Below are 27,540 nucleotides of genomic sequence, written 5' to 3'. Positions count from 1 at the left end.
TGAGTGGTGAATGACGACTCTGGAAGAAATTCGGAAAGCGGACAGCGGAGTAAAGGGCGTTGGGAACAAGCGGTCACCCGTGTGCTTTTTTGTTTTTTGAAAGGATGGTTAATAACTATTGCTGTCACTTTTGTACGACTCTTGTATGCAGGGAATGATGCTGGCTAAATTGGGAGACGAGTTTTTCTGATGAAGAAATGAGAGTTGATTGCGATATGGTAGCTCTCTTTGACGCCAGACTTTGTATAGAGCTTGATGCAAAGGAGGTTTATTCAAATCACAGAGTCGTCTGGTTGTCATTGCCTGTCCATCTCGAAATGGATTCCGTTCTTGGGTTTTGTGTACATGATCTAACATCAAGTGTAGACGACGTATAATGAAGGGGAGTGCTCAACTCTGATGAGAAGATGAAAAAAATACTTAGGCATCCTCTGGTCTCACTTTCAATTTCATGTACTTCGCATGCGTGTCAAGATCAGAAGCCCACAACTACCTTTGAGAAACGAGGGTCTGAGGCCCTCAGACACATTCATCAGCGGCCGCAAAGCCCTTGTATAATAATGTAGATTATACAAATTCCTAATGTTACAAGCCCCATCCATTTCATCATCCTTTTTAAAATGTATATGTATATCATCACACACACCCAACCGCCCCATTCTGTTCTTTCTTTACCGGTCAGCCATCATGTTCCTCACCCCCTTAAAGTACTCGGGCGCAAGCTCCTTCTCGAGCTCCTCCCGCGTCAGCCACTTAAAGTCCGTGTACCCAAACGGATTGCCCTTGAGGTCCGCCTGGCCGGCCATGATGCGGCCCTTGAGGAAGAAGGTCTTGCGGCCCCTCTTCTGGACCGTCCCGTCGGCGCCAAAGACGGGCTCCTGGACGAGGTGGGCGACGGGGACGCGGCCGACGAGCCATGTGTTCATGTTGACGCCCGCGGCTTGGTCGAGCACTCTCTTTGCAGCCTAATTCCTCCCAAGTCAGCTAACAACACTTTTCTCTTTTCTCCGTCTCATGTGTCTCCCTCAGATATATACACCCCGAAGAAGAAGAAGAAAAGAAAAAAAAAAAAGAAAAAAAGGGAAACGATTTCCAAAACGTACCTCGTGGAGATTCTCATCCTGCAAGACATCCGCCGGGAACCCCCACCCATCAGCCCCCTTGACGACAAGATAGAGCGTCCTCTCCATCTGCCTATCCAGCCTCCTGACATCCCCCTTGCGGTCCGCCTCCGAGACCCTCTCGGCAGGCCTCTCGACGGGCACCACGTCCTCGGGCGCAATGACCTCGGCGTCGTCGCTGACCCTGGGCGCGGCGTCCTTGAGCAGGCTCTCGAGCACCGTCTCGCGCGCGCTCAGCGGGTCGCCCACGCGCAGCTCGTCGTCCCACGCGCGCGAGCTCTTGCCGTGGTACGTGCCCAGCTCCTTGGCCACGGTGCCGCCGCGCTCCTGCACCTTGATGCTCCAGTCGAGCTGCGCCGCCGTGTCGGGCTTGAAGTATATGCTCGTGATGAAGGGCGTGTTGAGGCGCTCCTCCAGCCGCTTCTGGTAGAAGAAGAAGGCGTTCTCAAACGGGTGCAGCGTCCGCGTCAGGAGCGGCGGCCGCGTCAGGATGAGCCCGGAGCGGATGTCGTACGGGTACGGCGTCTTGGGGGAGGTTTCTGCCGTCGGCGGAGGAGTGCTGGCGGCAACGGCAGAGGCTTCTGTTGTCGTTGTTGTTGTTGTGGCTGCAGAGTAGAAGCGGGAGGATATCGCTGCTCGAGGGCTGTATGTGGTTGCGCATCTGGAGCACAGCGTGGAGGCTGTTTGATATATGCGGGCACCTGGTCAGTCTCAAATGTTGCTCATGAAGTTGCATGCCTTGCCGATCAATTGGCGGCCGGAGAGGCTCTGTAGAGGAGAAGAACTCACATGATAGGATGCCGCGAACGGCTCTGCTGCCTCTACTTGAGGCTGCCATCATGGCGGATTCTGCGCTGGGGCTGCTCTTGTACAACAGAAAAGCCAAACCACCAGAAACTCGTTTTGTCTGTGATGTCTTGCGCCTCGAACTTTTTTGGTGGTCTGGTTCTTTCCCATCCAGCGGTACGTACCTCAACCCCACCAACGTACCTCGAAACCAACTTACATAACACAGTGCAAACTGCTGTGGGTTACATAACCAAGCAACTGCTGAATCCAGCTGCATCTTCTGTCTGTGCTTCTCTGCATGCCTTAGGTAAGCGTAGGTAGTTAAAAGCTCTGCCATGGGTCTTGGGCTTGATTCAATCTGCTGCCTCAGGCCACAATAACAAAAAAGTTTCACACACCTTTATCTCTGCTCCCTCCCTTCTTTTTCTTCCTCTTCTTTTCTTTTCCTTTTCTCTCCAAGGCACCATTTCCTTATCGTCGAGACCTGCTGTTTCCACCTCCACAGCGTCCTGATCATTTTTCGTGTGCCGAGAGAGAGTATTGCAGTCTTTTTCGCTAGCGGCACCTTCTTCAATCTTTCCCACTGGGTTCTGTTAGATAGATACTGCTTACATCCCGTCGTCCCAGTTGCGATTCCTGCTGATTTCTGAGTTCCTCGTCGGGTGGTCCCAACATACCCCCCTTTATGTGTGCCTTGCCTGCCCCCGTTTTAACTGCGATTTCTTGGTGTCTTCCAAACACTGCTTTGTACCAATGACCCGTGATCTTCTCTTGTATATTCCTTCTTTCGGCATTTGTCTCTTGTCGCCTTAAGTCCGTGATCGCGAAGCGAATTCGAAATACAAGATGTTCTCCCTTTACGATTCTACCAAAACACGATGACTCCAACCGGTCGAGCGCAGAGGAAACGTCCCTGACATCCTGAGACGTTTTACCGGCTCATCGATTCCTCTTTTTTACAATCGCCGGTAAAGCTTCTCTTGAGTCATCAGACCTGTTGGCTAAGATTTCTTCAATCAGGTGCACAGCCTCTTGCCGCACACGCTGCATCGAATCGAAGATATTCCAACTGTTTTTTCAGCTGCCTAGTTCTAAAGCCCTAGAATTCGCCCACAGAAAGGGGAGATATGTATGACCAGTACGATACATATTCAAAGCACGAACCGCAATGCGTTGTAGCATGGGGCGACAGGCGCCATCAGTATGACAAGAACTGCAAAACAAAATGCCCGACTCCTATTACACCTCGGTGTCCCTAACTAAAAATGCACATCGCCGTCAATGAGGCTGGGGGTATCAAACCATGATATGGACCGTCGACAAAAGCCTTGAAACGCCAAACCAAATGCTTCTTGCTGTGCACCCGTGATCAGGCTTGGAGTTCGGAGATTGCTCGGGCCACCTCCTGGGTGACCCTCTTCTCCCAGGTTTGTCGTCGAGATTCGTCATCGAGTGAGGACGCGTCCTTCACCTCGTCGTAAAGCTTTCGTGAGATGTCACGGTTGATTGTCGCATATTGTTCTACCGTCAACTTCTGGGCCCGCCAGTGCGGTCTCAGAGCGTTGCGGACAATGTCATTGACGCTCTTCTTCTCCTCCGTCGTCATTGTGTGTCTCATCGAGTTCTCATCGCCGCCGCGCGTCGGGCTGGACTCTGGCGACATCTCGTGGGCGCGCCGAGGCCGAGGCTGCCGAAGTTCAAGGGGGCGACTCTCGAGTCTGTTCTCGGGTCGGCCGCCGTTTCGAGGCTCCGGCTTGACGAGAGGAGGCGCTTCGGAGTCGCTGTGGTCGCTGCTGCTAAAGCGGGTGGGTGAGTAATTAGCAGGCGGGTAAACTGGTTCGATGTGCGTGCTGAGAGACAGGGTTGGAGATGATGGACGTCCATTGAGATTGGGCAACGGAGGTGGTGTTATTGAAAGAGCCCGGGGACTGCTGAATGCCGAGGGTGATGGGGAGAGAGCTGGCGATGATGCCTCGTGAAAGGGGCGCCAACCAGAGGCCACACCGGATGCCTCATCTTCGGAGTGAATGTTGGGCTCCAGCTCTTTGAGCAGGGAAGACACAACTAGGGTCGGCTCACTATCATCTCGGCTGGCGCTGCTGACATTGTTGCTTCTCGAAGAGGTCCCGTTGGGCAGTCTTGCCGAGGACGGACCGGCGGCTGTTGGGAGTGCAGTCGCTGCGGAGCCTTCGCCGTGCGTTGGCAGTCGTCGGGTTCGAGGACGCTTGAGCTTTCTCTCGGGTTCTTGGGCGGGCTGCTCAGTAGGCGAGGCCGTCACAGACCGAGCCTTTCTCTTGCGAGTGCGGGGACTGGAAGCCTCGGCCTCCCGAGCTCGGTCCAATGCTCCCCAGGCGCGCCTCTCGTCCCGCGTCTCCTCGACGGGTGGTGGCGGGGGGTGTAGGCGTTCGCTAATCTGCGGCGGTATGTTGCTTGCGAAGGAGTCTTGCACGCCAAGACGCTGTGCAATGCTGATTCGCTGTTGCCACCGCTGCAGCTCCCGTCGATCCAGCTGCTGGAACCTGCGGAAACGCTCGAGGTCTTCGTCTTCGTCGTCGTGATTATCGAGATCGAGCTCGCTCATCTCGTAGAAGCGACCGGAGAACTGCCCCCAGGCGCCCTGCCACTCGATGTTGCGCGCTTGGCGGCGTGCCCGCCTGAGGCGAGCTCGAGTGCGGACGTGGTAACCCCGGTGAGCTCGAGTGGCTAAACGACGAGCGGCTGAAGGTGTCGGGGCGATCTCTGAGGCCGCTCCCGACTCTGGCTGCTCTTCATTCGGCTGATTCAGATGGGCACATTCCATGCAGAACCAGTCGCCTTCGGGGATGTAGTCGAGGCCGATGCAGTGCGTATGGTAGGCTGCATCGCAGCCGTCGCAAAGCAAGAGGATGTCCTCTCGCTCTGCCGAGTTGCAGATGGGGCATGGGTTGGATTCTTCTTCCTCTTCTTCCGGGTTCTCTCCGAGCCACTGCTGCACATCAAACTCGGCAACCTGCTTTTTGTCCTCGACTTCGTAGGTAGAAACGGCGATGCCTGTAGATAACCCAGCTACGTTAGCAGCTGCATCGTTGTGGTTTGTAGAACCTCCCGCCTTCTGTGCAGGGATAGGTATGTAGATCGGTAAACAGAGGGGTTGCGAGAGCTACGGGTACTCACCGTCTACGCCGTTATAGACTCGGACAGTGTGAAAGGGATTGCGGCAAATGGGGCAGGTATTGGTCTTTTGGGCCCATGATCGGATGCAGGCATCGTGGATGATGTGATCACAGCCATCGAGAGCGGCCACAATGTCGAGATAGCTCGACTCGCCCTCGACGGCCTCAGCAATGGAAGCTGCAGCGGCGTTGACGGCGCCGTCAGTCGCAGCCGAGGGGCGCGGCAGCGGATCCAAACATATGATGCACTGGTCAGGCTCAGACATGGTGCCGGTCGTGTTGATGGCCGCCAGGAACTGATGGAAACATGTAAAAATAAAAAGAAGACGACAAATTCAACGATCCCCGATGGACCAGAAAAAGATTCAAGATGTCTTGAAAAGAAGACGTGGGAGACGACGGGTGTGTGGCGTGTGCCGCAGCGAGAGAAACTGGGTTTTTGGTATGAAGGCTAATATGACGGATGCTGTTAGTGGTTGAGGTGGGCGAGCTGGTTGCACGGGTAAGAAGAGTTGGGGACGAGAGGAAGAAGGATGGCGGCGCGCGCAAGAGAGGGAAGAAGGCGGGTGAGGCGAGGTACGTACAGGAGACAGTAGCCGGAGAATAGCCTGTGAGGGTCGAATAGCAAACGGCCGTGAACCTTGCTGGCTTGTTTTCCCTTCTTTCGTCTCTGCTGCAAAGGCCAATTTTTTTTTTTCCTTTCTGCAGAAGCGCCGTTAGAGTGACGAGACAAGACACCAGAGGATTCGGATGGCAAGAGGGAGAGTTCAGCTAAGAGACAGCCTAGAAAAGGCGGGCTCTGGCAAACTGGAGGCTACCTTTAGCGCAGGCCAGGCCAGGCCTGTTAGGGGTCTGCGGCGGGGCCAGTCGGCGAGTCACAGCGCTCGGGGCGCCACGCCTGTCAATTGAACCGCTGTTGGACGCTGGGAGAAACGGTGGCGGAAGATGGAAGATGCGCACACACGCAGAGAGTAAGATACTGTAGGTAGCCAGAGGTAAAGGCGAAGGTGAAGGGGGGTTTTTCTCTTGACAGCGGGAGAGCGAAGAGTGAGTAAGGTCGGGGGTGGGAAACGTGTGAGTGAGTCGGGACGCGGCAAGCCGGAGAGCGCTATCAACTGCTGGGTGTATTGAGAGGTAGCCTGGAGGTATGTTAGCAGCGTTGGAGAAGTTGGAGAAGAGACTGGGAGAATCGTCAAGGCGAGTAAGGTAGCGATGCGTAAGAGGCCTGGCTACCACTTGAAGGGGCAGGGAGAAGTGAGTTCTGCAGGAGTGTCTCGGATGGGCTTTGATCACGACTGTCCTTCGTTTTTTTTCTGCCGCGTCCTACCGCAGACTTGAAGATTCTACGAGTGAACCTCGAGAGGTACCGGCCGGAACTTGAGCACTAACTGATCTCAGGTACCGTCATACCTTGGCCGTCCGTTGAGAGGGAGTGCTACTACGACGCTACATATGCCTACCAGGTATGCAGTACTAAGAAGAGAGGCTTTTCTCTCTGCCTTGTGGTTGGGACGTCACACCTCGTATCAGATCAGTCATCAATCGTTTGGCGGCGGGAGGATCCAGCGGGATTGGTCCAAGTAGGTAAACTACGGTACGTTAGGAGTCTGAAATGCTCAGTATTTCATCAAAAGAAGACGCTGGACTTCCATTCTTGGGATGCAATGCTAGACTTTGGCGTTTGTAAAGGACAAGAGCTGGGACAAAAGTTCCCAGGCCGTTGTTTGGCGGCCACGGCGTTGCAAGTACACTTTTTAGGCGTGACGTCTCCTACATTCAATGGCAGCCTGCACCGGAAACGAGAACCCCAAGGAAAATGCCCGCTGGGCCTCTAGGGAAAGAGGGATAAAGACCATGCGCGATATGGGGTACTCTGGAGGTACTCTCGATGAGGAGACACGGTACCTACTAGGTACTAAAGACGACGTACGGCTGGCTCCAGTTCCAGCTCCCCAAATGCCCGTCATTGCACATTCCTGCCTCTCCTTGCAGCTGTAGCCGTCCTTTCTGGGGGAATAGGTAGGCAATACTCGTGATATCTTGAGAATATTGGCATTGAGCTATCAGAGATGATGCGAACTAGTGGTGCTTTATTATACTCAGCACCTGCACAGGGATTGCTTACCTCACCCTGTTCCCTACCGTGTGAAAATGCTTGATATGGTGTTGAGGCAGAATATGGCAGAATGAAGATACCAAGAGAGGTACCTTCGAAGTATTATACCATGGACATGGTGCCTGCCAAAATGGGCTCGTCAGTCTCACGTGCTGCGGCCAGCGTTCTCGTGAGTGACGGATCATGACGGCGCAATTGGTCCAAGAGGGGAGCGGCCACAAGGGTGCTTTTGCAATTGAGGGGGCAACTGTGCTGCTGCTTGCTGCTGCTTAGTAGTACGCCGGATGCCGTAAAGCTGCATGGCGGAATGCATCTTTGACGAAGCGTGATGCCCGGGTGGTAACTTCGTGCTACCTGTACCTGAGTTGTATGTACCTCTTGAGTGCAAGTGGCACAGGTAGGGCGGCGTGTGGAGAGGGCTTTACAAGGTGTTACGCACATGAAAGATTGCATATTCATATGCCGTACCTACGGAGGGCAGAGAGAGAGAGAGGGAGAGAAAAGGTCCCAGCCGTTTTTGGAGCATGGAATGCGTGTGGACAGCTTGCGATTGAAAATCGACTTTAGTCAGGGGAGGCGGCTGGAAGGGCTAAGCGGGGGTTTGAGAGGGGGAATTGACGGGTCGATGGGGATGTCGAGACGGTTTGGCCCTTGTGATGCCTCTCCTTCGGCATTTACGTCTGTCGATTTGATAAGAGGGCCAAGACAGTCACCCGAATTTCTGCTGGTGCCACGAGCGACCCATGTACTGGTATGTGAAAGCCAGAAGACGACATGACCAAAAAAGCTACTACATAATATCACCAAATGTAGAAACCCCCCTGATTAATCGAAGCAACAAGAGAAGACAAGACAGGCATGTATCAGTCGGCAGAATAAGAGAGAAAAAAAGAGGCACTTTACGCGTGCCCCGTCCGCGCATGCAAGGAACCAAGGCTGCATTCGTCACTTGACGGGTCGGACTTGAACTGGCCTAGACTGTAATACCTCGCCTCCCTTGTTCTCTCTGCCCAAGGCGTGAGATGACAAGCCTCCTCGGACAGTTTGCACCTCACGATCCTGTGGCCTTTTCACTACGATTACTGATACGTTCGCGACATTAGTAGCAGCAGCAAGGCATCCAAGGCAGGGAATAAGATTCGACCTGAGCAAAGGAAGCATTAGCTGTGGACCTCCCGTCATCATCTGATGCAGCCCGGGTATGAGACACTTGCATTGGACCGACGAGAGCTGTGCCGCCTTTCTTGTCCCAAAACCCCACTCATCCTTTTCGCTGTCGGCTCGTCATTGAGGCCATGAGCTGTGATTTGTGAATGAATACGAGCGAGGACGAGCACTGTGTCAGTAACAATGTCAACATCATCGTACTGTCAGTAGTACCTCCAGTGACCGGCCTTCGAGGCACGGCTCTTGGATCGTTCATCGTGTGAAAACCAGGAGCACTTCTTCTGATTACACGCATGATTACCTCGTCCAGGATGAATTCTCAGGCTTGGAGAGTTCACGTGTGGCGAGCAGGTGACCGGGTACATGCCGTTCGTGTACGGCTCATGCCACAGAAAGCACTGCCGACCAATACTAATCCAAGGTGTTTCCATGGTTGCAATAGGAAGCTCTGCATGAATAGCGCTGCGGAGCGAATGCTCGCGGTCCATGGTACCGCTGCGTGATAGATCGACCCAATCCTCGTCGATCTGCGACAGGATGGCCGTGCAAGTCTGGCCCACGCAAATCTTGTCCGACAAGTTTCCTTCACGAAGCGCTGCAGTCGATGGTGGTACCAGAGTCATTCTCGGTTCGGGTGTCCGGAGATAATGCAGTTTCCCTTTTTTGTTTCATTGCCTATCGACCGGTGTCTATGACCAAAGATCGAGCGTCGACGTTCATTTTTCGTCAACTCGTAGTGTATGCACGCAAACAATGTCCCCCATACACCAGACCGAAAAAGCAAAGCCGAATCCTCCACCGTTTTACCAAGAAAACACCTTTAAACCTCAGCAATCTCCCTCAATCGTCGCAGAGTTGATCGCATGGCAGCGGCAGCGGGTGTGCTGTTGAGAAAAAAAGGTCAGTAAGAGATCGCTTCCCGGGGAGTGGCCACGGGCCTGGCTCGTAAGATGTGTTCGAGTGAGCGCTGTGTGGCTATGGTGTGGGCGACGTACGCAACAGTGTAGGCACCGCCAGCAATGGTTCGGTTGCAGGCACGGCAGTTCCAGATACCGACAGACTTTCTTCGGACGGTGGTCTTTCCGCAGAAGGTGCAGGTGTACTTGGCGTGCTGTGTGACTTCCATCTTCTTCACCTGCTTTCGCAGGGAGGCACCGTAACTATAGCCATCGTATTAGTTGCCAGTCCGTCCTGAGTGTCCCATCCATTCGAAGTCATTCGAGTCCCGAGTGTGTCGCATTGCGAGTTGCCATAGACGCAGCCACCGACGGTTCTTTCTTTCTTTCTTTCTTTCATTCTTTTTCATCGAAAAAACCGTAGGGATGCAATTGAAGACTCGTTCGTCGGGCTCGGGATCGATATATCGGAATGGGGTTCGAGACGGATGTGCTTGTGGTAAGACTCACCGGGTACCATATTTACCGCTGCAGATAGGTTAGCAAATGCTGATTTCTTTATTCTGTTCCATCGAGAGAGTATACGTACGTCACGCCGACCTTCTTGGTGCGCTTGGTCATCTTGACGGATTTGTGGTAGGGATGGGGATGTTTGGTTGCTTGACTTCGGTTGGAGGCTGCTCTCGCGAAAATGTGCTGGGAAGCTGGAGTTGTGATTTTCCTTAGGGCACGCACGTGAGCGATGGACCAAGCGAAGCCCCACCACAATTTTCTTCCAAAGTGCGCTTATCGATAACGAGACAAATTGTGTCACGTGACAGCTGGTAAACGCAAAGTACTCTCGTACCTTTCCACCACTGACCGCGGGCACTCTTGTGTTGCTCGGATTGGGTGGCGGTCGACGGCGGGCGATTGGCCATGAGCGAATGATTTCATCAACCATGCAAGGCAGCGACCAAATGCAGGCGCTGTTGTCGGCTGTATCCTTAATATTTCTGAAATCATAAGTGTCACCGAGCCGCAAATAAATCTGATTATAGCTTGACTACTAGAGTCTTCATACAGTTTGTTGAAGTTGGAAATATTGGGAAACCTTGTGAACACGCTCAATTCTTCAATTACGCCGCTTCCTTTCCCTTCATGTAAACCTCCCTACAGACGATTGTGTGATTCAGCCCACTGGACGTGTCACCTACCTTAGCCGTTGTAGGAGATTTTTACCTCTCAGAGTCCTCAGGTCTGCAACAGGACCTTTGACCTCACAATGCCGTTCAAGCAGCACAATCGCCAGTATGACTTGGTCGTCTTTGGAGCCACTGGTATGTAATCCTCAAGCTGGGCGAGGGTGATGCACGGCGATGCTCATGCACATCGTACCCTAGGTTACACCGGCCGATTGGCAGCCGAGTACATCACCGCCAACTTCCCGGTCAATACGAGGTGGGCAATTGCAGGTCGCTCCGAGTCGAAGCTCCATGCCCTTGCTGAAGACTGCAAGAAGCTGAATCCGGACCGGAATCCGCCAGGTATGTCGGCAGCCATCATCTCCAGCCTGCCTGTTTCACCGTAGCAGGTAGTCCGACGAGAGGACTGACAACACGATACCCAGCAATTGAAACGGCGGGCGTGGACAGCCATCAACAACTGAGCGCGTTGGTGAACAAGACATTCGTCTTGATAACAACCGTCGGCCCATATAGCGCTCATGGAGAGCATGCAGTCAAGGCATGCGCCGAAGCCGGCACACACTACTTTGACATTACCGGCGAGAGTCCCTGGACGTACAAGATGATTAAAAAGTACGAAAAGGTCGCCAAAAGGAGCGGCGCTATTCTTATTCCCCAGATCGGCCTGGAGTCTGCTCCGGCAGATCTCTGCACTTGGGCTTTGGCCACCACGCTTCGAAAGCAGATGGGTGTCAAGACAAAGGATGTCACCATCTCGATTCACAACATACGGTTCGTTGAATGCCTATTCTTTCCCCGCCTCTTTTCAGGCGTGCATACTGAAAGCTTTGGATATAGAGCAGCTCCATCTGGAGGCACCGTTTCTACTCTCCTCACACTTTTCGACTACTTCACCGTGAGCGAGCTGGCTGAGTCTGGAAAGCCCTTTGCACACTCACCTGTGCCTCACCCGAACGAGCCAAAAAGACATCGCCGCTCTATCTGGCAAAAGGTCTTTGGCGTTTACCATGTACCTAATCTGGGGACCGTTACCACTGCCTTTACCAATCCGGCCGACCAGGCAGTAGTAGAACGCTCATGGGGGCTCTTGTCGCAAATTCCAAGTCGCAAGGACGAATTCTACGGGCCAAACTTTCACTGGGCAGAATGCCACAGGGCTCGCAATTGGTTGCATGGAGTAATTATCCATTTAGCAATCGTCATTGGTGTGTTGCTGGTTGCTACAGGGCCGCCAGTCAGGGCGGTTCTTCGCAGAATCGTTCCAGAACCAGGCACAGGGCCATCGAGGGATGAAATGGAGAAGGAGGAGGTTGAGTGGCGTGGCATAGCGAACCCTGACACGGAGACGCCAACTAATAAGCAGGCCTGTTGTCGAGCTTGGTACAACGGTAGCATGTATGCTTGTAAGTGGCACATATCGATCCTTCTGTTGGGTATTGGATGTTCCTGACTATGTCTACAGTAACGGCCATGCTTTGCTGCGAGGGTGCCCGAACGGTGTTGGAAGATGACCTCGGGCTAGAAGGAGGCTTCTATACGCCGTGCTGCCTTGGGCAAGGCCTGATTGATCGGGCTCGTGATGGCGGGTTCAAGATGGAGACGCGAATCCAGGACAAATGAGCATCAGCTGTTGTATGTATGTACAAAGAATACCCGAGAGAAAGATGGCTTCCATGAGTTCATGTAAGCCAATATTCTATGAGTGTCTCTGAAGCATCTTAGAATCTGATGGTGCGTGTTTGGAGAGTTGTAATCCAGCTGATGATACGACGCTCGAGGCGATTCATCAGGAAGTACCGAGTTTGCTCGGATGAGCACCGCATGAAGCATGACACTAGAACGATTCACAACCAGCTAATCCACATATAATGCTGCGCTGAAGGCTGAGATGAATGTTGTTTCTTGTATCTTCCGATTCAGAGAAGATTACTAGGCATTAGGTACTTGGCTTTCCACGTGTTTTGCTGCAGTCCCGCATGTACATACCCGTTTGCTCGTGTTTCCGTCCCGGATCCTGCACGAAGCTCTAGTGGGGCTCTATTTAGTTTCATAGCAAACGTGCTTCAGTCTCTGCCAATCAGCGTGCTGTAGAAGCCTTCAAATCTGCCAGATTGCTGCTGATTACATAACCTGCACCGTCCAGGCCCCGTTCCCAGGTGGGCCTAGACCGCTTTTCGCCTGGACCGGCTTGGGAAAATTGGACTGAACTCCGTCATCGAACAGCAATTGCTGGGCAATCTGCAAGTCTCGCGGATTGCACAAACTTCATCACAGCACCTGTCAGGCTGCCTTGTCCGTTGCTCTCTGGCTCAATCGCTTCCAATGCCGTCTCTCTTTTCGATGCCCAAGCGATAATACCCTTTATTCAACAGCCTGTCAACTTTTTCTTGTATCTATCCGTTACTCGTCTTGTTGATAGAACAGCCGTCTCCGGGCAGGTCTGCTTACAACCGCCTGCGGCCCCTACTTTGGCTCCTCATTCTCCAACTTCAGAGCTCCCAATTCCTAGCCACTGCCATCCAGAATGGACTCCTCCGACTCTGCCAACCAGAGCGCTGGAGAAACGACACCCCTGCTGCCTCAGTCCGACGCCTCTCGACCGAAGCCCGTACGGACCGTGACCTTTAGCGCGAACCCCGTCAGCCGAACCATCGAGCCCGAGCCTCAGCGGTTACCAAGGAGCTATGCCTCCCATAATGCGAACCATCAGGCGAGTGGTAGCGCTCCCGTTGGCCCGCCGATGCTGGCGGCCCTGAACAGCAAGCTTCGCAGGCGCAACAGTCAGGGGTTCGTGCCCGTTGCGTCGGCACAGGGGCTACCCAAGATTGGCCCACAGAGAAGCACCAAGAAGACGGAGAAGCTCAAGCTGCTGCCGAATCCAGATCTCGTAGACGAGGCCGAGGACGAGGAAAGCGGAAGGGATGTCTATGCCCAGTATACCCGGATCAAAGACCCGACGGCGCGACGAGATGCTGCCAGACTTGGAAAAGCAGACCGAGATCGATTGCCGCGCGTCACCGCCTACTGTACCGCAAATCGCTACGAGATGGACGGACTCATGAGGTTTCTCAAGGGTCGAGGCAAGACTCGCGGCGCGAATCCCAAGCTCATCGACGAGTGTATCTATACACCCTACATGTACGGCAAAAGCCATCGACACCATGAGGTGACAGAGCGTAATCACGACGTTACGGAGCATAGCATGGGACGGCGGCACTCAACGGGCAGCGAACCGGTGGACGGCGAGGCCGACCGGGACCGATTCAGGTCCCTGCACCACGATAACCGAGACTCTGGCTACGGGGAGGGCCTCATGATTGACCAAGCTCGAGAGGAGGCTGGCGAACTTCCCAGCGAAGAGCTGTTAGGTCCCTCTATGCCCGAGCACACGTCCATGAAGGATTCTGTACCAGATTTTGATATCGAGATCCACACGCCGGAAGTCTTTCTGTTCGACTATGGCGTGGTGGTGATCTGGGGCATGACGGAAGCGCAAGAGGCCAAGTTCCTGAAAGACATTGCCAAGTTTGAACTGGAGAAGCTGGCGCCTGATGATGTCGAGACGGAGCAGTTCAACTTTTACTACACCAGGGAATACCAGGCGCGGATTTACAACGACTTCATCACGCTGAGAGACAAGAATAACTACATGACCAAGCTGGCCATTTCGCATGCTCTGGCACAGAGCGTCAAGGTAAGATGGGCATTGATGTGAAATCCGCTATGGGCGATGGGTAGGAAGGTATGCAGTCGACTAACGCGGCTTCACAGACATCTCTCTTTGAAGAACTCATCGCTTCCACCATCGACACCTGCAAGGACATCCCGACTCAGATCGCCTTGACGGGCAAAATCGCCCTGAGCCGGAAACAGATCAACATGCAAATCGGAGAGCTCTTCATCTTGAGAATCAACATCCATCTCAACGGCTCCGTGCTGGACACGCCTGAGCTCTTCTGGGTGGAGCCCCAGCTGGAGCCCCTTTATCAGGCGGCCAGGAGTTATCTCGAGATGGATCAACGCGTTGGCTTGGTCACGGAGCGGTTGGATGTTATTGCTGATTTGCTGGCGGTGCTGAAAGACCAGCTGACGCATGGCCACGGCGAAATGCTTGAGTGGATTGGTATGTTGACGCCCCCCCCCCCCTTGGATCATATATTGCTCTCTTTTCCTTTGTTTTGTGTGATGGAGGGATACTAACTGTATTATTTCAGTTATCATCCTGATTGCCATGGAGATTTTGGTGGCTGCAATCAACATTGTGGTCGATTTGTACGCGGGGGAAATCTGAAACGAAAGTAATAGGCAAAGGGCTCGTACGTTTCTTGGGAACAATCGGAGTCACGGACTTGCGTTAAAAGGATAAGTGGAATTTGTTCTTCTGTTTCCTTCTCGTTCTTTTTGCCCATGGGTAATTGGTTTGATTTGTCGAAGCGATTGGGATCACCACGGAGATGAGCGGCGTCAATGGCTGGGAAAGCATCAAAGTTTGATATACATAAAGTGACATTCTTACACTTGGAATCGAAGCGCAACAGAGCAATATCGCATTCTTGAGAATTAGGCATATCCTGATCGCGAGTAAAGAGAATGGAGAATAATGGAGAATGTCTATCCGCCGTTGATTCAATTCAGACGACTGGCTGAGCTACCTTTGTATACACATCCACCCCCAACGTTTCCAGATTACAAATGCCTTCGTACAAAACCTTTTAGTGATGCGAGAAAGAAGAAAAGAAAAGAAAAAAGCAGTTGAAGAATGCCATAGTAAGAGGCCCCAAAAAGCAAAACCTCTTCCGTGTCCTGGTACCAAAAGAAACACATCAAAAAAATGGAAACAAAAGCAAAGCAAAAAAAGTTAACGCCTTTGGCACATGTCTGCCATCTGCCATCTGCCATCTCCCGTCTCAACTTGTAGTCTGTACCCCCCTTTTCTTCTTCTTCTTTTTTTTTTCTCTAATCCTTTTCATCATCGGCATCCTTGTCCATCTGAGTCTCCTGGTCCTCGGTGTCATAGTTGCTCATCTCGACGTCGTCATCATGGGCATCTGCCTTTTCAGCTTCGGGCTCAGGGTCTGCGTCTGCCTCGGCTTCAGGGTCAGCTTCAGGGTCAGCTTCGGGATCGGCCTCGGGGTCCGCCTCAGCCTTGGGGCTGTTCTTCTTGGAGCTGTCATTGTTTTCGGCATCTGCAGCGGCCTTGTCCTCTTCCTCCTGTGCCGCCTTGTTCAGCTGATCGGCCTTGGCCTGCCACTCTTCCCTCTCGGCTTCCGGTAATTCCTCCCAGTCGCGCTTGAGCTCCTCGTCAATGTTGACATCGGCCTCGTCCTTGTCGTCCCTCTCCTTGGCCTCGAGCACAGGCCGGGCCTCCTCGCAGTACAGTTCAAACGGAGTCTTGCTTGGCTGCGGAGACTTGGCCATGCCGTTGGGGCGCGACCGCTTGGCCTGGCTGTTGGACTCGGAGGCCGGGGACGTGGGTTCCTTGGCGGAGCCAGCCTTGACGTCGGCGTCGGCGTCCGCGTCGGCTGGGGCGTTGGATTTCCGGTGGCCCTTCTTGATGCGCAGCGGCTTATCCTTGGGCTTTCGGGGGTTAGCATTCGGATCATTGGGGATATCGAAGGAGGTTGCCTATTGTTGTTTCACTCAAATATCAACACTGAAAAAAGTTGGGGGGGAGAGAGAGGGGGGCGAAAGGGGAGCAGCAGCAACGCGCGCGATGGTTAAAAAGAAAGAGAAGCAGAAGAAAAATCGCAACTGGCCAGGGCGGATGGCGCAGCGTAGATACTAGAAAAGAAGAAGCAGAAAAAGACTGAAATAAAGTCGCTAGGAGGCATACCGTGGGAGGCGGGCTGGGGCTGCCCTCGGAGTCTTCGACGTTTGTGCTGGTGCGCTTGGCGAGCTGCTCAAGCAGGAAGGCTCGTTCTATCCTCAGCTTCTCGACCTGGCGCTTTATGCGCGCGAGACGGAGCCGGGCGGCGTCGTTGGCCTCTTCGACCTCGGTGGTGCGGTTCTTGAGCTGGACGCATTTCCGGCGATAGGCTTCCTCAACGGAGGGCGGCAGCGTCGACGGCACGCTGGCTGGCTCGGTGTTAGCCTCGGAGACCAATTTCCTCTTGGAAGGCATGGCTGGCGCGGTTCGTCGAGGATGAAAGGAGAGCGAGGAGGATTGGGAGTCGAGAGTCGAGAGCCGCGAGATCGATTCGCCGTGAAAGCGTGAAGGAAGACTTGAAAAGTTGCGACTGGGTAGGTAGAGCGAGGCGTGGGTGTTGCGAATGGCGATGGCGCCTCTTTTATTTGTCGAGCCGCGACGGTCTCGCAATCGCAGGTTGACGCGGTGCGGCAACGGGCGGAACGGCGTGATGCGGGCGAGATGGTCGAGGGAGGGATTGGACGTTGTTGAAGGGAGGACGAGGAAGGCAGAAAAGAAGCTGGAGGCTTTAGGACTCACAAGGCTGGGGCGCCATTGATGATAAAAGTCGAGGTACGTAGTCTTGCGCTTCAGCGGGAGGTGGGCAATTCCAACAGTCCCAAGCCAATGCGCAGATGTACAAGTACCTACGGACTTGGTCAAGGCAGGCAGCGATGGAATGTAGGCAGTACAAGAGAGGCTCGAGCGAGCACAGCGCCAAACAAGCCAAAGCGGACCTGCGCGAGGAGGAAACGAGACTGTGGACGCAGAAAACGCTCCACAAGGCGCGGGTTAACGCGTGCGATAGCGATACGGGAGGAGTTGCAAAGCTTGTAAGTGAAGGGGAGACAAAAAAAGAGACAGAACCAACAAGCTGGAGACGGAAAAAGAAAGAGGGAATAATGAATTGCAATGAGATGAGCAAGAAATGAAAGGGACCAGAGAGGACAGAAGCACAGCTATAGTTTCATCTAATTGAGTCTTTCTATGGTGTGGGGGAGATGCAGAGGAGAAGAAAGAGGTGGAAGAGGATGAGCCTTGTTGGAACCTGGAGGGCATCCGGTTTATGTTCAATCAGTTGCTGCAGCTGCTGCGAGGCTGCGCTTCAGCGGGCGGTTCAGCTGTGAGCGGCCACTAAGAAGAGCCCGGCTGCTGCAGCTGGGCAGGGCTATGTAGGCGCCGAGCAGTTGCTGGGATCAGGCCGTTACTCAGCAGCCGTCCAATGAATGGGAGTTGGGGTCCAGTTCTGAGCCGGCCATGCATCGTCGTGGCTTTGGAAGAGCTGCAGACTGCTAAGAGGAGGCTCTGATATATTCAAGTGTCGAAAAAGTCATTAGGATCTGGAGATGGATGCAGGAAACGACATCAACAGCAGTCTCCTGAACACAGGTCGCTGAAGAATTGCCTACTTACCCAGGCATTGTCCGTGTCCAAGGTACCACTACTAGCAGCGACTACTATACCTAAGATGCCTCAGTACAGTACTTGCAGCTACTCTCGTCATATCTCTTCAGGTATACATACAATTTCACCTCAAGGCGCCGTACATAAAGCGAGTAGTACAGTCTTTGTAGAAAGAGTATTTGATGTCATGTCCGATTTGCAACATCTTGGGCGCAAATAAAGCACCCTCATCACCCGTAACTACTAGAGGTACCTTATTAATACCTACAGCAACCCCTATTCTCGGCCTCTTCCATGCACTGCTAGAAGCGGCCTTGGAGGGGCAGCCCTTTCTGCTGGCGGGCGGATTAACACCCTTTCCTCCCCAGACGCCGCCTTGATTGGCCAAGCGCCACAAAAAGTTGCCCCAGGCTGCCAGCAACTCACGACCCCCCAAGATTTTCCCAAGGAGCTCCAAAAGAGACAACTCCCCAAACTCTGCGTGTCTGGGTGAGGATCCGGATATCAGGCAGCTTCGTTTATTGCACTTCATCTACCCTCCCGTGTCTCTCTCTCTCTCTGCCCGCCATGTCTCTCAACATCCCCAACGCGCCCAACGCGGGCCTCTTCAAAAAGGGCTACAACAGGTGAGTTGCTGCTTGCTGCTCCAACCCCGCCATGCCACCCACCTCAGGCAGGACAAGTGATACCACTTTGCAAGTCCTCTCCAGATAGGTATTCAAACAGAGAAGAAGAGCAGCAGCAACTGACCCAACGTCTCACTCAACCCAACAGCTACGACGCAGAAGATGGCGCCGTGCTGCGGAATATCGACGCCTGCCGAGCCATCACCTCCACCGTCCAGACGTCGCTGGGCCCCTACGGCCGCAACAAGGTCGTCATCAACCACCTGCAGAAGATGATCCTCACCTCCGACGCCGCCACCATCCTCCGCGAGCTCGACGTCGTCCACCCCGCCGCCAAGCTGCTCGTCATGGCCTCCCAGCAGCAGGAGGCCGAGATGGGCGACGCCACAAACCTCGTCATTGTCCTGGCCGGCGAGCTGCTGCGCAAGGCCGAGGACCTGCTGCGGATGGGCCTCAAGACGTCCGACATTGTCATTGGCTACGAAAAGGCGCAGAAGATTGCTCTCGAGACCCTCGAGGAGCTCGCCGTCGACAAGGTGGGCGACATTCAGAACCAGGCCGAGCTGAGCAAGGCTCTGCGGACCGTCATCGCCAGCAAGCAGAACGGAAACGAGGAGTTTTTGTCAAAGCTCGTGGCCGAGGCCGTCCTGGCCGTGCTGCCCAAGAACCCCGCCAACTTCAACGTCGACAACATCCGAGTGGTCAAGATCATGGGCGGCAGCTTGGACCAGAGCAGGGTCGTCAAGGGCATGGTCTTCCCCAAGGAGCCCGATGGGTCCATCAAGAAGGCCAGCCGCGCCAAGGTCGGCGTCTTCACGTGCCCCATCGACACGAGCCAGACGGAGACCAAGGGCACCGTGCTGCTACACAACGCAAAGGAGATGATGGACTTCACCAAGGGCGAGGAGGCGCAGCTGGAGAAGGCCATCAAGGAGCTCTACGACTCGGGCCTGCGCGTCGTCGTCTGCGGCGACCGCATCGGCGACCTGGCCTCGCACTACCTCAACCGCTTCGGCATCCTCTACATCCGCATCCTCAGCAAGTTCGAGCTGCGAAGAATCTGCCGCGTCGTCGGCGCCACGCCCCTGGCTCGGCTGGGCGCCCCCATGCCCGACGAGATGGGCAGCATCGACGTTGTCGAGACGCTTGAGATTGGTGGCGACCGCGTCACCGTCTTCAGGCAAGAGGACGAAGTCACGCGAACTGCTACGCTAGTCCTCCGCGGTGCCACGCAGAACCACCTCGACGACATTGAGCGAGCGGTTGATGACGGCGTCAACGTCGTCAAGGCCATCACCAAGGACCCCAGGCTGGTGCCCGGCGCCGGTGCCACGGAGATTTCGCTGAGCGCAAAGATCCAGGCGCAGGGTGAGAAGACGCCCGGCCTGAGCCAGTACGCCATCAAGAAGTACGGCGAGGCCTTTGAGGTCATTCCCCGCACGCTGGCCGAGAGCTGCGGCCTGGATGCCACCGAGGTGATCAGCACGCTGTATGCCGCTCACCACAAGAGCGAGAGCGGCGATGTCGGCGTCGACGTGGAGAATGAGGAGGGCAATGGAGTGCTCAACGCCACCAAGGCGGGCATTCTCGACCTGCTGGCGTCCAAGAGCTGGGCCATCAATCTCGCCACAGAGGCTGCCCGCACGGTCCTGTCAGTCGACCAGATTATCGTGGCGAGACAAGCCGGAGGGCCGAAGCCTCCTGGCCCCAACCCTGTAAGTTGAAGCTGGTGATGAGAATCTGTTTATGGTATTGTTCTTTGCTAACTATTTCTTTCACAGAACTGGGATGAGGACTAAACGGACAATGTTGAATGGGGGTTGAGGGGTGGAGGGAGCATAAAAGCATAGATATCCCGGACCATGTTGAGGCAGGCTATGTAATATGATGACAGGGAAAAAATGATAGAATATTAATCACATATATGTGAGTCTGCTCTGTGGAATGGCAGCAATATGGACCAATCTTTGGAGTACAAATTACCTGATGGCTCCCTGGTCTTGGAACTTGTATAAGGGGTAGGAAAGGCATGTTGTGTGCTCAACCTGTTAATTCCGACTCGAGCTTTCCATCCTGCGGACTTTTGACTAGAGGCATCGCTGAGCCTTGTCGACTTAAGTATCCATACTTGTACACGACTCTACAAGATGCAGCCACAGGCACACGAATCGCAAGTCCGCGCCGTTGCAGCAACACGAGTCGTCTTGAGGTATTCCGTAAAGCCGATATATTACGCGGATATACAACGGCCCAGCAAAATGTCGGAATTACAGCCTCAGAACTACAGATCAAGCAAATCTCATAGACCACCCGCTTAACCGTCCAATCAAGAATCACAGCGCCGGACGCAGCTCTGCATTCCCAGTTCTTTTTTTCTTCCTCTTTTCGATATTTCTCATTTGGTACTGTGTTTGGGACTAGAGAGGGGAGGAGGGGGGACATGCCGCGCGGTAAGGAGGAGGTAGTTGAGCTTGAAGCTTGAAAGACTGGCGAATCAGGGGGGACGACGCCGGGATCCAGTTGCTTGTCTTTTGTTGGCCTGGCATCGAAAGTCTCTTTGTCAGTGTCGTTGAGTGTAGAGGACTGAATTGCCTGGTCGATGTTGAAGAAATCATCTGCCTATCTTCTCATGGTACCCCTTGTTGTTGTTGTTGTTGTTGTTCCATCATTGTCTAACCGAGCAGTTGCTTTCCGGAGCAAAGAGAGGTTTTCTCAAACGGAGTTGCTTCTGGACTGATGGATCTCGGAAATAGGGGCTCTTCGTTGCCAGCCATGAGGCTATCAGGAGAGAAGGTCTTGATGTAATCCGCAACACGACAGTTGTATACACTCTTACAGGCTCATTACATCTATAGATAGACGGAGTAAAAGTCACACGTATATATATATAACAGTCCACCCATCCCTACATCACAACTCTCTTCAACTCAACCTTCATCTCAAACTCAACCCATCAACATCCAAGTCACACAATATCTCCAACCCCTTTTCCCCCCCAAATCACACCCAGTATATATCATACAAAATGCCCCCCAACGTCGCCCTCATCATAACCAGCACCCGCACCCCCCGCGTCGGCCCCTCCATCGCAACCCTCATACACACCATCCTCACAAACCACATATCCTCCACCCCAACCTCAACCTCAAACCCTCCTAAAGCAAAAGCAAAAGCAACCCTCTCCATCGTCGACCTCGCCCCCTTCAACCTCCCCATCTTCAACGAACCCGTCGTCCCCGCCAACGTTCCCGCACGCGGCACCTTCATCCACGAGCACTCCAAGCGCTGGTCCGCCGAAATCGCCTCCCACGACGCCTACATCCTGCTCGTCCCCGAATACAACTACGGCATGGCGGGAAGCACAAAGAACGCAATCGACTACCTCAAGAACGAATGGGCCGGCAAGCCCGCCGCCGTCATCAGCTACGGCATCTCGGGCGGGAAAATTGCCTCCGAGCAGGTCGTTACTTCGCTCTCCGGGGTTGGGCTCAGGGTTGTCGAGACGAGGCCTCAGCTTGCGTTTGTGGGCGGCGTCGGTCCGGATGCCTTCTTGGCTGTCGGGGAGGGCAAGTTGGGCGAGGAGACGAGGAGGCAGTGGGAGGAGAGGCATGCGGAGGAGATTGTGCAGTCTTTTGAGGAGATTCTCGAGGCGTTGGCGAATCCTCCTGCTGAGAAGAAGGAATGAGTGAGCATGCGTCTTCTGAATCGCCCTGGAGAAGGTTGTTACATGTCTTCACTGATCTGAGCTGAATAGCTTTCACGGGCCAACATCTTTGAAAGAGAAGCAAGTCAAGTGTTAGAAGGACAGGAATAGAATCTTTCACATCTTTAGCTTCGTCTCTGGGCCTCCCCCCCCCCCTTTTCCCGCGTCTCTACGACTACCAGATGAGCTACCTCCAGCAGCCCTCTTGAACACACACCTATATGAGTACATCACTCAACAAGACCGTCATGGAAGCAAAGTGCTCGGCAAAATACGCCCATAAGTCTTGTAGTCAGCATCAAAGTACAAAAACTATCTAACGCTCACAACTGAAAACAGGGCCTCCACCCGATCCGCTGTGTTCTCGTGAAGCCATAACATGTGAATGGGAAAATATGTATGTTACACGTAAGGGCATCCTTGCTCAGTTCGCGCAAACTTGCTCTCCGCCAAGTATTCCCTAAGATGATCACCATCTTCCAAAATTCCAACCTGATCCGTCCAATGTACATACAAGACAAGAGGGGATAAAGGAAATATACACAGAGTCTAGGGACGAGTCGCACTCAATAACAGTACAAAAAAACAAGCAATGCGCAGCATATATTTCCTCCTCAAGAATATCATCGAGAGTGAAAAGATGTCAATGAGGTCCATCATTCTGCCCCGCGGGATTCAGATAAGTCGACGCCCCAAAGAAGAAAGGGAAAGGAAAGGAGGTCAAAGACCAAAACGTCAGGAAACAAGCAGAAGAGCGGCTACTCTGGCTATCCACAAGGAATAGAGAGAGTCTGTGTGCGTGTGTGTGTGTGTGTGTGTGTGTGTGTGTGCGTCTTGAGGGGTATACTTTTGCGAGAGAAGCTTGCAGCGTCATAGATTTCTATGCTTGATAGTATCGCCGGCACTCCGGCAAACAAGTTATCTTGTGCAAGAAAAGAGTCGTGAATACGTCCAGACGTTCCGAGAGAATCCGAGTAGCGTTCAAAGAGAAAAAGAAAAGAAAAAGAAAGAAAAAGAAAAGGTCCATGAGGCCGTCGTAGAGCTTGCTAAGAAAACAAGCAAAAAGGCAAAGAGCCCGCCAGCCTCCCCAAACGCCAATGATCATGCTATAAACGAAGTAGACACAATCGTCCTTCGTCCTCGACTAGAGATAGTCGAATCAAGCCTCTTCTGTGATTCCTCCCTCGCCGCCGCCCTCTTCTCGCCACTCTCGGCTCCGCTCTGCAAGGCGCTTGATGCCACTGATCCGGTTCGCCCACAGACTCTCGACGGGGCTCCGGGATGTAAAGGCCCTCTGGGAACTAATGACTCCGATCGCTTGAAGCACCGCCTTGCGGCTGTCGCGGCCAAACACGGCAGGATGGTTGATCCATTCCAGGCTGCTCTCCAGTTCGGCATCAAGAGCAGATACCGTCGTGGCATCGATGCCAGCGCCAAGCGCCAGCCCATCTGTGGAACGCGTTCGACCCAGAGGAGGAGGAGGCCCAAGGGCAGAGCCAGGCATGTTGTTGCCGGAGGATGAGGCTGCCGAGTTGGGCGACGGGCTACGCCTCCGATCGGGCGTTCCGGATGCCGAAGACCCGTCATTGCCCGGGTGCGGTGTAGAGGGCAGCGATTTGCTAGGGGGCACAGGAGGTAGGCCGCCCTTTCCAAGGCCTTTGAGGATGGAGCGGGTTTCGTTCAGCAGCGTATGAGCGCGGTCGTGCTGACCGCGGCTCACAAGAGTCAGCGCACGCGTGAGCATGTCCGACGTCAGCAGCTCCATGCGTCTCTGGACAACGCTTGGGTGCGGCGGAATGGGCGGCGTGTTCTGCCACTTGTTCTTCTGGCCATGGTTTGCTGGGAGCATTGTAATGGCCAGCAGGGATGGCCGGGGCATCTGCGCAGTGGTGCCATCCCGCAAGATGTCACCCCAGGTGAGGTCAGCTTGGATCAGGGGTACCTCCTCGACCGAAAGAGTCCTCTCGGTATCCGTATCCGCCGAGCCACCAAGAGCCTCAAGCCCTGAGACAATGTTGTCCCACGGGTCCGGAGCAAGCGTTTCCTGAGAAGAGGTGTCCGGGAGGATCACGAGCTGCACCAGCACGTCACGCTTATCTCCGAAGCGCAGGTCGCCGAGTGACGCTTCCGCATCCCGTCCTGTGGCTCGCTTGGTGATTTGCAAAGCGCCGCTAATCTTGTGGAACTTGGCAGGCGACCCTTCGGGAAGCTTGAGCTTAAGCTTCACGTTTTGGTGGGACAGAGTCTGCATGCTGCCCAGGCAGCCAGCCAAGCACTCCCGCAGCATCATCCAGTCCTTAACATATGTGTAAGATGCCTTGGTCCTTGTCGAGAGCTCAATCATTGTGTCGGGCTTGTGCGTCATTCCCAGTCCGAATGAGTGAATCGTGATCCTGTGGCAGTCTTGTTAGTACATGACACGTGGAGAAGACGATGCAATTCAAGGCCAACTTACTTTGCAGCTTCTGCCCTAGAGACGACAAAGTCCACGGAATCAGCATCAGACGTCGATGCATCGCTAATGAGCAAAATGGTGGCAATAGGGTTGTTGTGCTTTCGCTGCATCAGCAGGTCCATCGCGACGTTGGCACCTTCAACCACGTCCGCGCGGTGGCTCTTTTGTCCAACTGGCTTGATCGAGCCCAGGACGTTGGACCAACCGGGCCAGGCCTTTGTGGTCATACCAACAATAGGCACACCGCCGCCCCCAGAGCCAAACGTGACGAGGCCCATGCGGTCCCTCTCGCCGAGAGTGCTGACCATGAACTTCAGCGCGTCGCGGACGAGGTTGATCTTGACCCCCTGCATGGACGAGGAAATGGGGACAACAACGACAACGTCAATCGGAACGTGAACAGGGGTCGGAAGGCGAGCCGCCTTGCTGGGCACGTTGGTGTACTCGGTCATCGCAGTCGCGGCGGACTTGTGGCCCCAGGACGAGGCGATGGAGGATACGCGCTGGCGGCCAACGCGGTTCCAGTCGGGGTCCTCGTCGTTTTCAGACATTTCGCCACGGTCCATGTCGGGGCTCCGAACAGAGGGCGCAAAGTCGACCGCATTCAAGTCCAAGAGAGCTTGGTTCCACAGCTTCAGTTGATTCCGGTTGTCGAATCTGAGATGGAACTGGGGCAGTTCGGCCACGGAGAGGTTGAGCGTCAGGATATTCTCATCAATGGCACCCGTCTCCGTCACGTCATTCAGGTGCTTCTTGATCAAGATGGACCCCTTAAGCGTGCAGCGGGTGGCTGGCTTTCGCTGGCCATCATCCCACTGAGCCGGAAGCTTCTTCTCCTTGACACAGATGAGCATCTCTGAAAAGAGATAGCACTCGAGTTCCTGCCAAGACACCTTGTCCTTGCCCACCCGCAGTGTACCGCACAGCCTCAGCTGCCCGAAGCGGCTAAATTCCAGCCCGTGCCAGTTGTCGACGCGGTTGCGTAGATTCTCCGTCATCTCCTCGAGAACCTCGGCGGACTCGTATGGGTGAAAGCGTGGAGCGCTGGATGTCGGCGTCGGAGCAGGCGATATGGCGCGAGGGGCCGCCTCCGTAATGCCCGGGTTGATGGCCAACTGCGACTGCACAGGCGAGCCGATATCCTCGGGGTCTGGCCGCCAGTTGTTGTCGGGAACCTCGACCGTAACGAGGCAGGTGAGAGTCTGTTGCTGGCGAGATCGGCTAATGGTGGGAAACTCGGAACGAATGGTGACGATAGGAGGTGGGATGGGGTTTCTTGTAGCGGCACGGGGGCTGCTGGGCGTTGCCTCCATTGTCTGAATGTCATAGTCGTGGCGCCATTGAGAGCCGCTCTGGGCAGTCTCGGGATAGCCGTTTGAAGAGGCCATGCCAGTGCTGTCGTTGCGAGTATGTCTCGTAGACGCATAGCGCTCCGAGGTAGAGTCCCTGATATCGCGATGGCTCGATCTGCCAACGCTCGACCTGCCAACGCTGGATCTGCCAACGCTTGGGGTGTGCGCCAGCTGCTGCTGCTGCTGCTGTTGTTGCTGTTGCTGTCGCCTCGGTGTGCTATTATCTACGTGGGACGATCCCTGGCCTTCCCAGGTAGGCGCCGGCGTAGCGGTGCCAGCCCTTGACTCGGTGCCAGCAGTGCGCACCATGTTGCTGATTTTGTCTACATCTTCATTAGCGGCATGCTTCTGCGTTTCCGTGCGTCTAGAGGACGAACTGATGTCCAGGACATTGCCGCCGCGGCTGGAGTCGAGATGCAGGGGTGCATCGCACGTTGGGCAGTACTGTGCCTCCATCTCGCGGATGAACTCGTAGAAGCAGGCTTCGTGGGAGACATGAGAGCAGGAGAACTGCAGGATGCGCTCGCCGCGCAGCGTGTGCTCCAATGGCTCCTCGCAGACGGCGCACTCGCTGCCGACGAACGTCCTGTCCCGCCGCATGCGGCCGCGATCCGCACTGCTCGACATGACGTTGTTGTCGATGCCCCCTACCCTTCTAGACGTGGCGGTGCTTGCAGAGCTTCCAGACCGCGCTCGCTGCTGGAGAGAGACGGTGCTGCGCGAGGCTGGAGACTTGAGGGAGGATTGGCCTGAAGGAGTCAAGGTTAGTGAAATTGCCAAAGAGAGGCGTAGAAATAAATCTTCATCGTGGGGAGGGGAGCATTGGTGGCAAAGGGGAGGCAGGGGGTGTTTATGGGAACGAGTCGCGGCGCATGGTATTAGTATGACATCTAGTCTAAAGGGGGGGGGTGGGATGGGATGGGCGTATTATATGGAGGGCGCGGGAGATGAGATATGCCTACCCTCAAGATGGAACGGAGCATCCGTTGCACTGCTTTCAGGCCTGAATCGAGGGCCAGCCGACCGTGTCGACCGTGGGCTGGCAATGAGGCCCAGGTCACCAAGAGTGCTCGAAAAGTCTCCCTTCTTCCGGCGGCTGTCGACGTGCTGGCTCTTGTGTCGTCGACTGAACATAGCACCACGGGCGGTGGGTCACCAACTAGAAATCGATAGTAACGAGTAGGTAGTGACGGATGAGTGAATGAGGTGCGTGGGTGAGCAGTGAGTGGTCGAAGGCTCGGAGCTGAGCGTGGCTCTTTGTTGCGTGTTTCAGCGGGAGCCTCTTTTAATTTCAACGGCGATGTCGCAAGTTGCTGGACAGTTGACTAGCGGCTTTTTGGATGGGCGTAGGGTTGAGGGTAGTCGTTTCAAGGCGGCGCGGCGAGAGTTGCCCAAGGAAAGGGAGTCTGAGGGAGCGACAGGCAAGCAAGCAAACGGCCGGGGACAAAGTGAGCCGAAGCAGAGGGAGAGGGAGGATGAGGGAGAGGGAGAGAAGTGAGAGTCGGCAGAACTGGCGGGGAGGCAGAAGGACTGGACTGGCGGATGCGCGGATGCGTTGGATGCAGGTGCAACAGTCGGGAGAAACCAGAACGGGCTGCAAACAAGCACAGCGCACAAGACAAAGGGAGGGTGACGAAGAGGACGGAAAAGAAGGAATCGGCTGCGTC

General features: G+C 54.5%; 9 protein-coding genes across 9 annotated transcripts; 4 read left to right on the top strand and 5 right to left on the bottom strand.

Moving 5' to 3' along the window:
* Window positions 1-671: 671 nt before the first annotated feature.
* On the bottom strand, window positions 672-1,959 carry TRIREDRAFT_102593 (uncharacterized protein; the record flags this gene model as incomplete). The annotated part of the gene is made up of 3 exons (XM_006961132.1): window positions 672-965; window positions 1,104-1,801; window positions 1,911-1,959. The coding sequence occupies 3 exons, from the start codon at window positions 1,957-1,959 to the stop codon at window positions 672-674; spliced, it is 1,041 nt and encodes a 346-aa protein (XP_006961194.1).
* A 1,175-nt stretch (window positions 1,960-3,134) lies between these two features.
* TRIREDRAFT_43817 (uncharacterized protein) lies at window positions 3,135-5,473 on the bottom strand. The gene is made up of 2 exons (XM_006961005.1): window positions 5,064-5,473; window positions 3,135-4,940 (listed from the first exon to the last, which is right to left on the bottom strand). Exons 1-2 carry the CDS (start codon window positions 5,326-5,328, stop codon window positions 3,280-3,282), a joined length of 1,926 nt encoding a protein of 641 aa, XP_006961067.1. The 5' UTR covers window positions 5,329-5,473; the 3' UTR covers window positions 3,135-3,279.
* A 3,561-nt stretch (window positions 5,474-9,034) lies between these two features.
* Window positions 9,035-9,862, bottom strand: TRIREDRAFT_43814 (uncharacterized protein; the record flags this gene model as incomplete). The annotated part of the gene is made up of 4 exons (XM_006961004.1): window positions 9,035-9,229; window positions 9,341-9,505; window positions 9,752-9,769; window positions 9,831-9,862. 4 exons carry the CDS (start codon window positions 9,860-9,862, stop codon window positions 9,166-9,168), a joined length of 279 nt encoding a protein of 92 aa, XP_006961066.1. The 3' UTR covers window positions 9,035-9,165.
* Window positions 9,863-10,505: 643 nt separating this feature from the next.
* Window positions 10,506-12,048, top strand: TRIREDRAFT_54458 (uncharacterized protein; the record flags this gene model as incomplete). The annotated part of the gene is made up of 5 exons (XM_006961538.1): window positions 10,506-10,560; window positions 10,624-10,767; window positions 10,851-11,199; window positions 11,266-11,831; window positions 11,891-12,048. The coding sequence occupies 5 exons, from the start codon at window positions 10,506-10,508 to the stop codon at window positions 12,046-12,048; spliced, it is 1,272 nt and encodes a 423-aa protein (XP_006961600.1).
* Window positions 12,049-12,952: 904 nt separating this feature from the next.
* TRIREDRAFT_54202 (uncharacterized protein) lies at window positions 12,953-14,719 on the top strand (the record flags this gene model as incomplete). The annotated part of the gene is made up of 3 exons (XM_006961537.1): window positions 12,953-14,122; window positions 14,200-14,551; window positions 14,643-14,719. The coding sequence occupies 3 exons, from the start codon at window positions 12,953-12,955 to the stop codon at window positions 14,717-14,719; spliced, it is 1,599 nt and encodes a 532-aa protein (XP_006961599.1).
* Window positions 14,720-15,384: 665 nt separating this feature from the next.
* Window positions 15,385-17,754, bottom strand: TRIREDRAFT_119633 (uncharacterized protein; the record flags this gene model as incomplete). The annotated part of the gene is made up of 4 exons (XM_006961131.1): window positions 15,385-16,053; window positions 16,262-16,980; window positions 17,273-17,292; window positions 17,747-17,754. The coding sequence occupies 4 exons, from the start codon at window positions 17,752-17,754 to the stop codon at window positions 15,385-15,387; spliced, it is 1,416 nt and encodes a 471-aa protein (XP_006961193.1).
* Window positions 17,755-18,227: 473 nt separating this feature from the next.
* Window positions 18,228-20,259, top strand: TRIREDRAFT_73733 (uncharacterized protein). Its single transcript, XM_006961536.1, has 3 exons — window positions 18,228-18,363; window positions 18,512-20,078; window positions 20,145-20,259. Exons 1-3 carry the CDS (start codon window positions 18,305-18,307, stop codon window positions 20,160-20,162), a joined length of 1,644 nt encoding a protein of 547 aa, XP_006961598.1. The 5' UTR covers window positions 18,228-18,304; the 3' UTR covers window positions 20,163-20,259.
* A 1,129-nt stretch (window positions 20,260-21,388) lies between these two features.
* TRIREDRAFT_53282 (uncharacterized protein) lies at window positions 21,389-22,048 on the top strand (the record flags this gene model as incomplete). The annotated part of the gene is made up of 1 exon (XM_006961535.1): window positions 21,389-22,048. One exon carries the CDS (start codon window positions 21,389-21,391, stop codon window positions 22,046-22,048), a length of 660 nt encoding a protein of 219 aa, XP_006961597.1.
* A 1,177-nt stretch (window positions 22,049-23,225) lies between these two features.
* On the bottom strand, window positions 23,226-26,554 carry TRIREDRAFT_52979 (uncharacterized protein; the record flags this gene model as incomplete). The annotated part of the gene is made up of 3 exons (XM_006961130.1): window positions 23,226-24,459; window positions 24,522-26,196; window positions 26,251-26,554. Coding segments are annotated over 3 exons (3,213 nt in total), but the record flags the coding sequence as incomplete, so codon positions are not given.
* Between the last annotated feature and the right edge of the window lie 986 nt (window positions 26,555-27,540).

Source organism: Trichoderma reesei (genome assembly GCF_000167675.1).
Source record: "Trichoderma reesei QM6a unplaced genomic scaffold TRIREscaffold_1, whole genome shotgun sequence".
In the NCBI taxonomy this organism is placed as follows: domain Eukaryota; kingdom Fungi; phylum Ascomycota; class Sordariomycetes; order Hypocreales; family Hypocreaceae; genus Trichoderma; species Trichoderma reesei.
The sequence above is the reverse complement of the archived record's forward strand: the minus strand, read 5'-3'. Positions and strand labels throughout refer to the sequence as shown.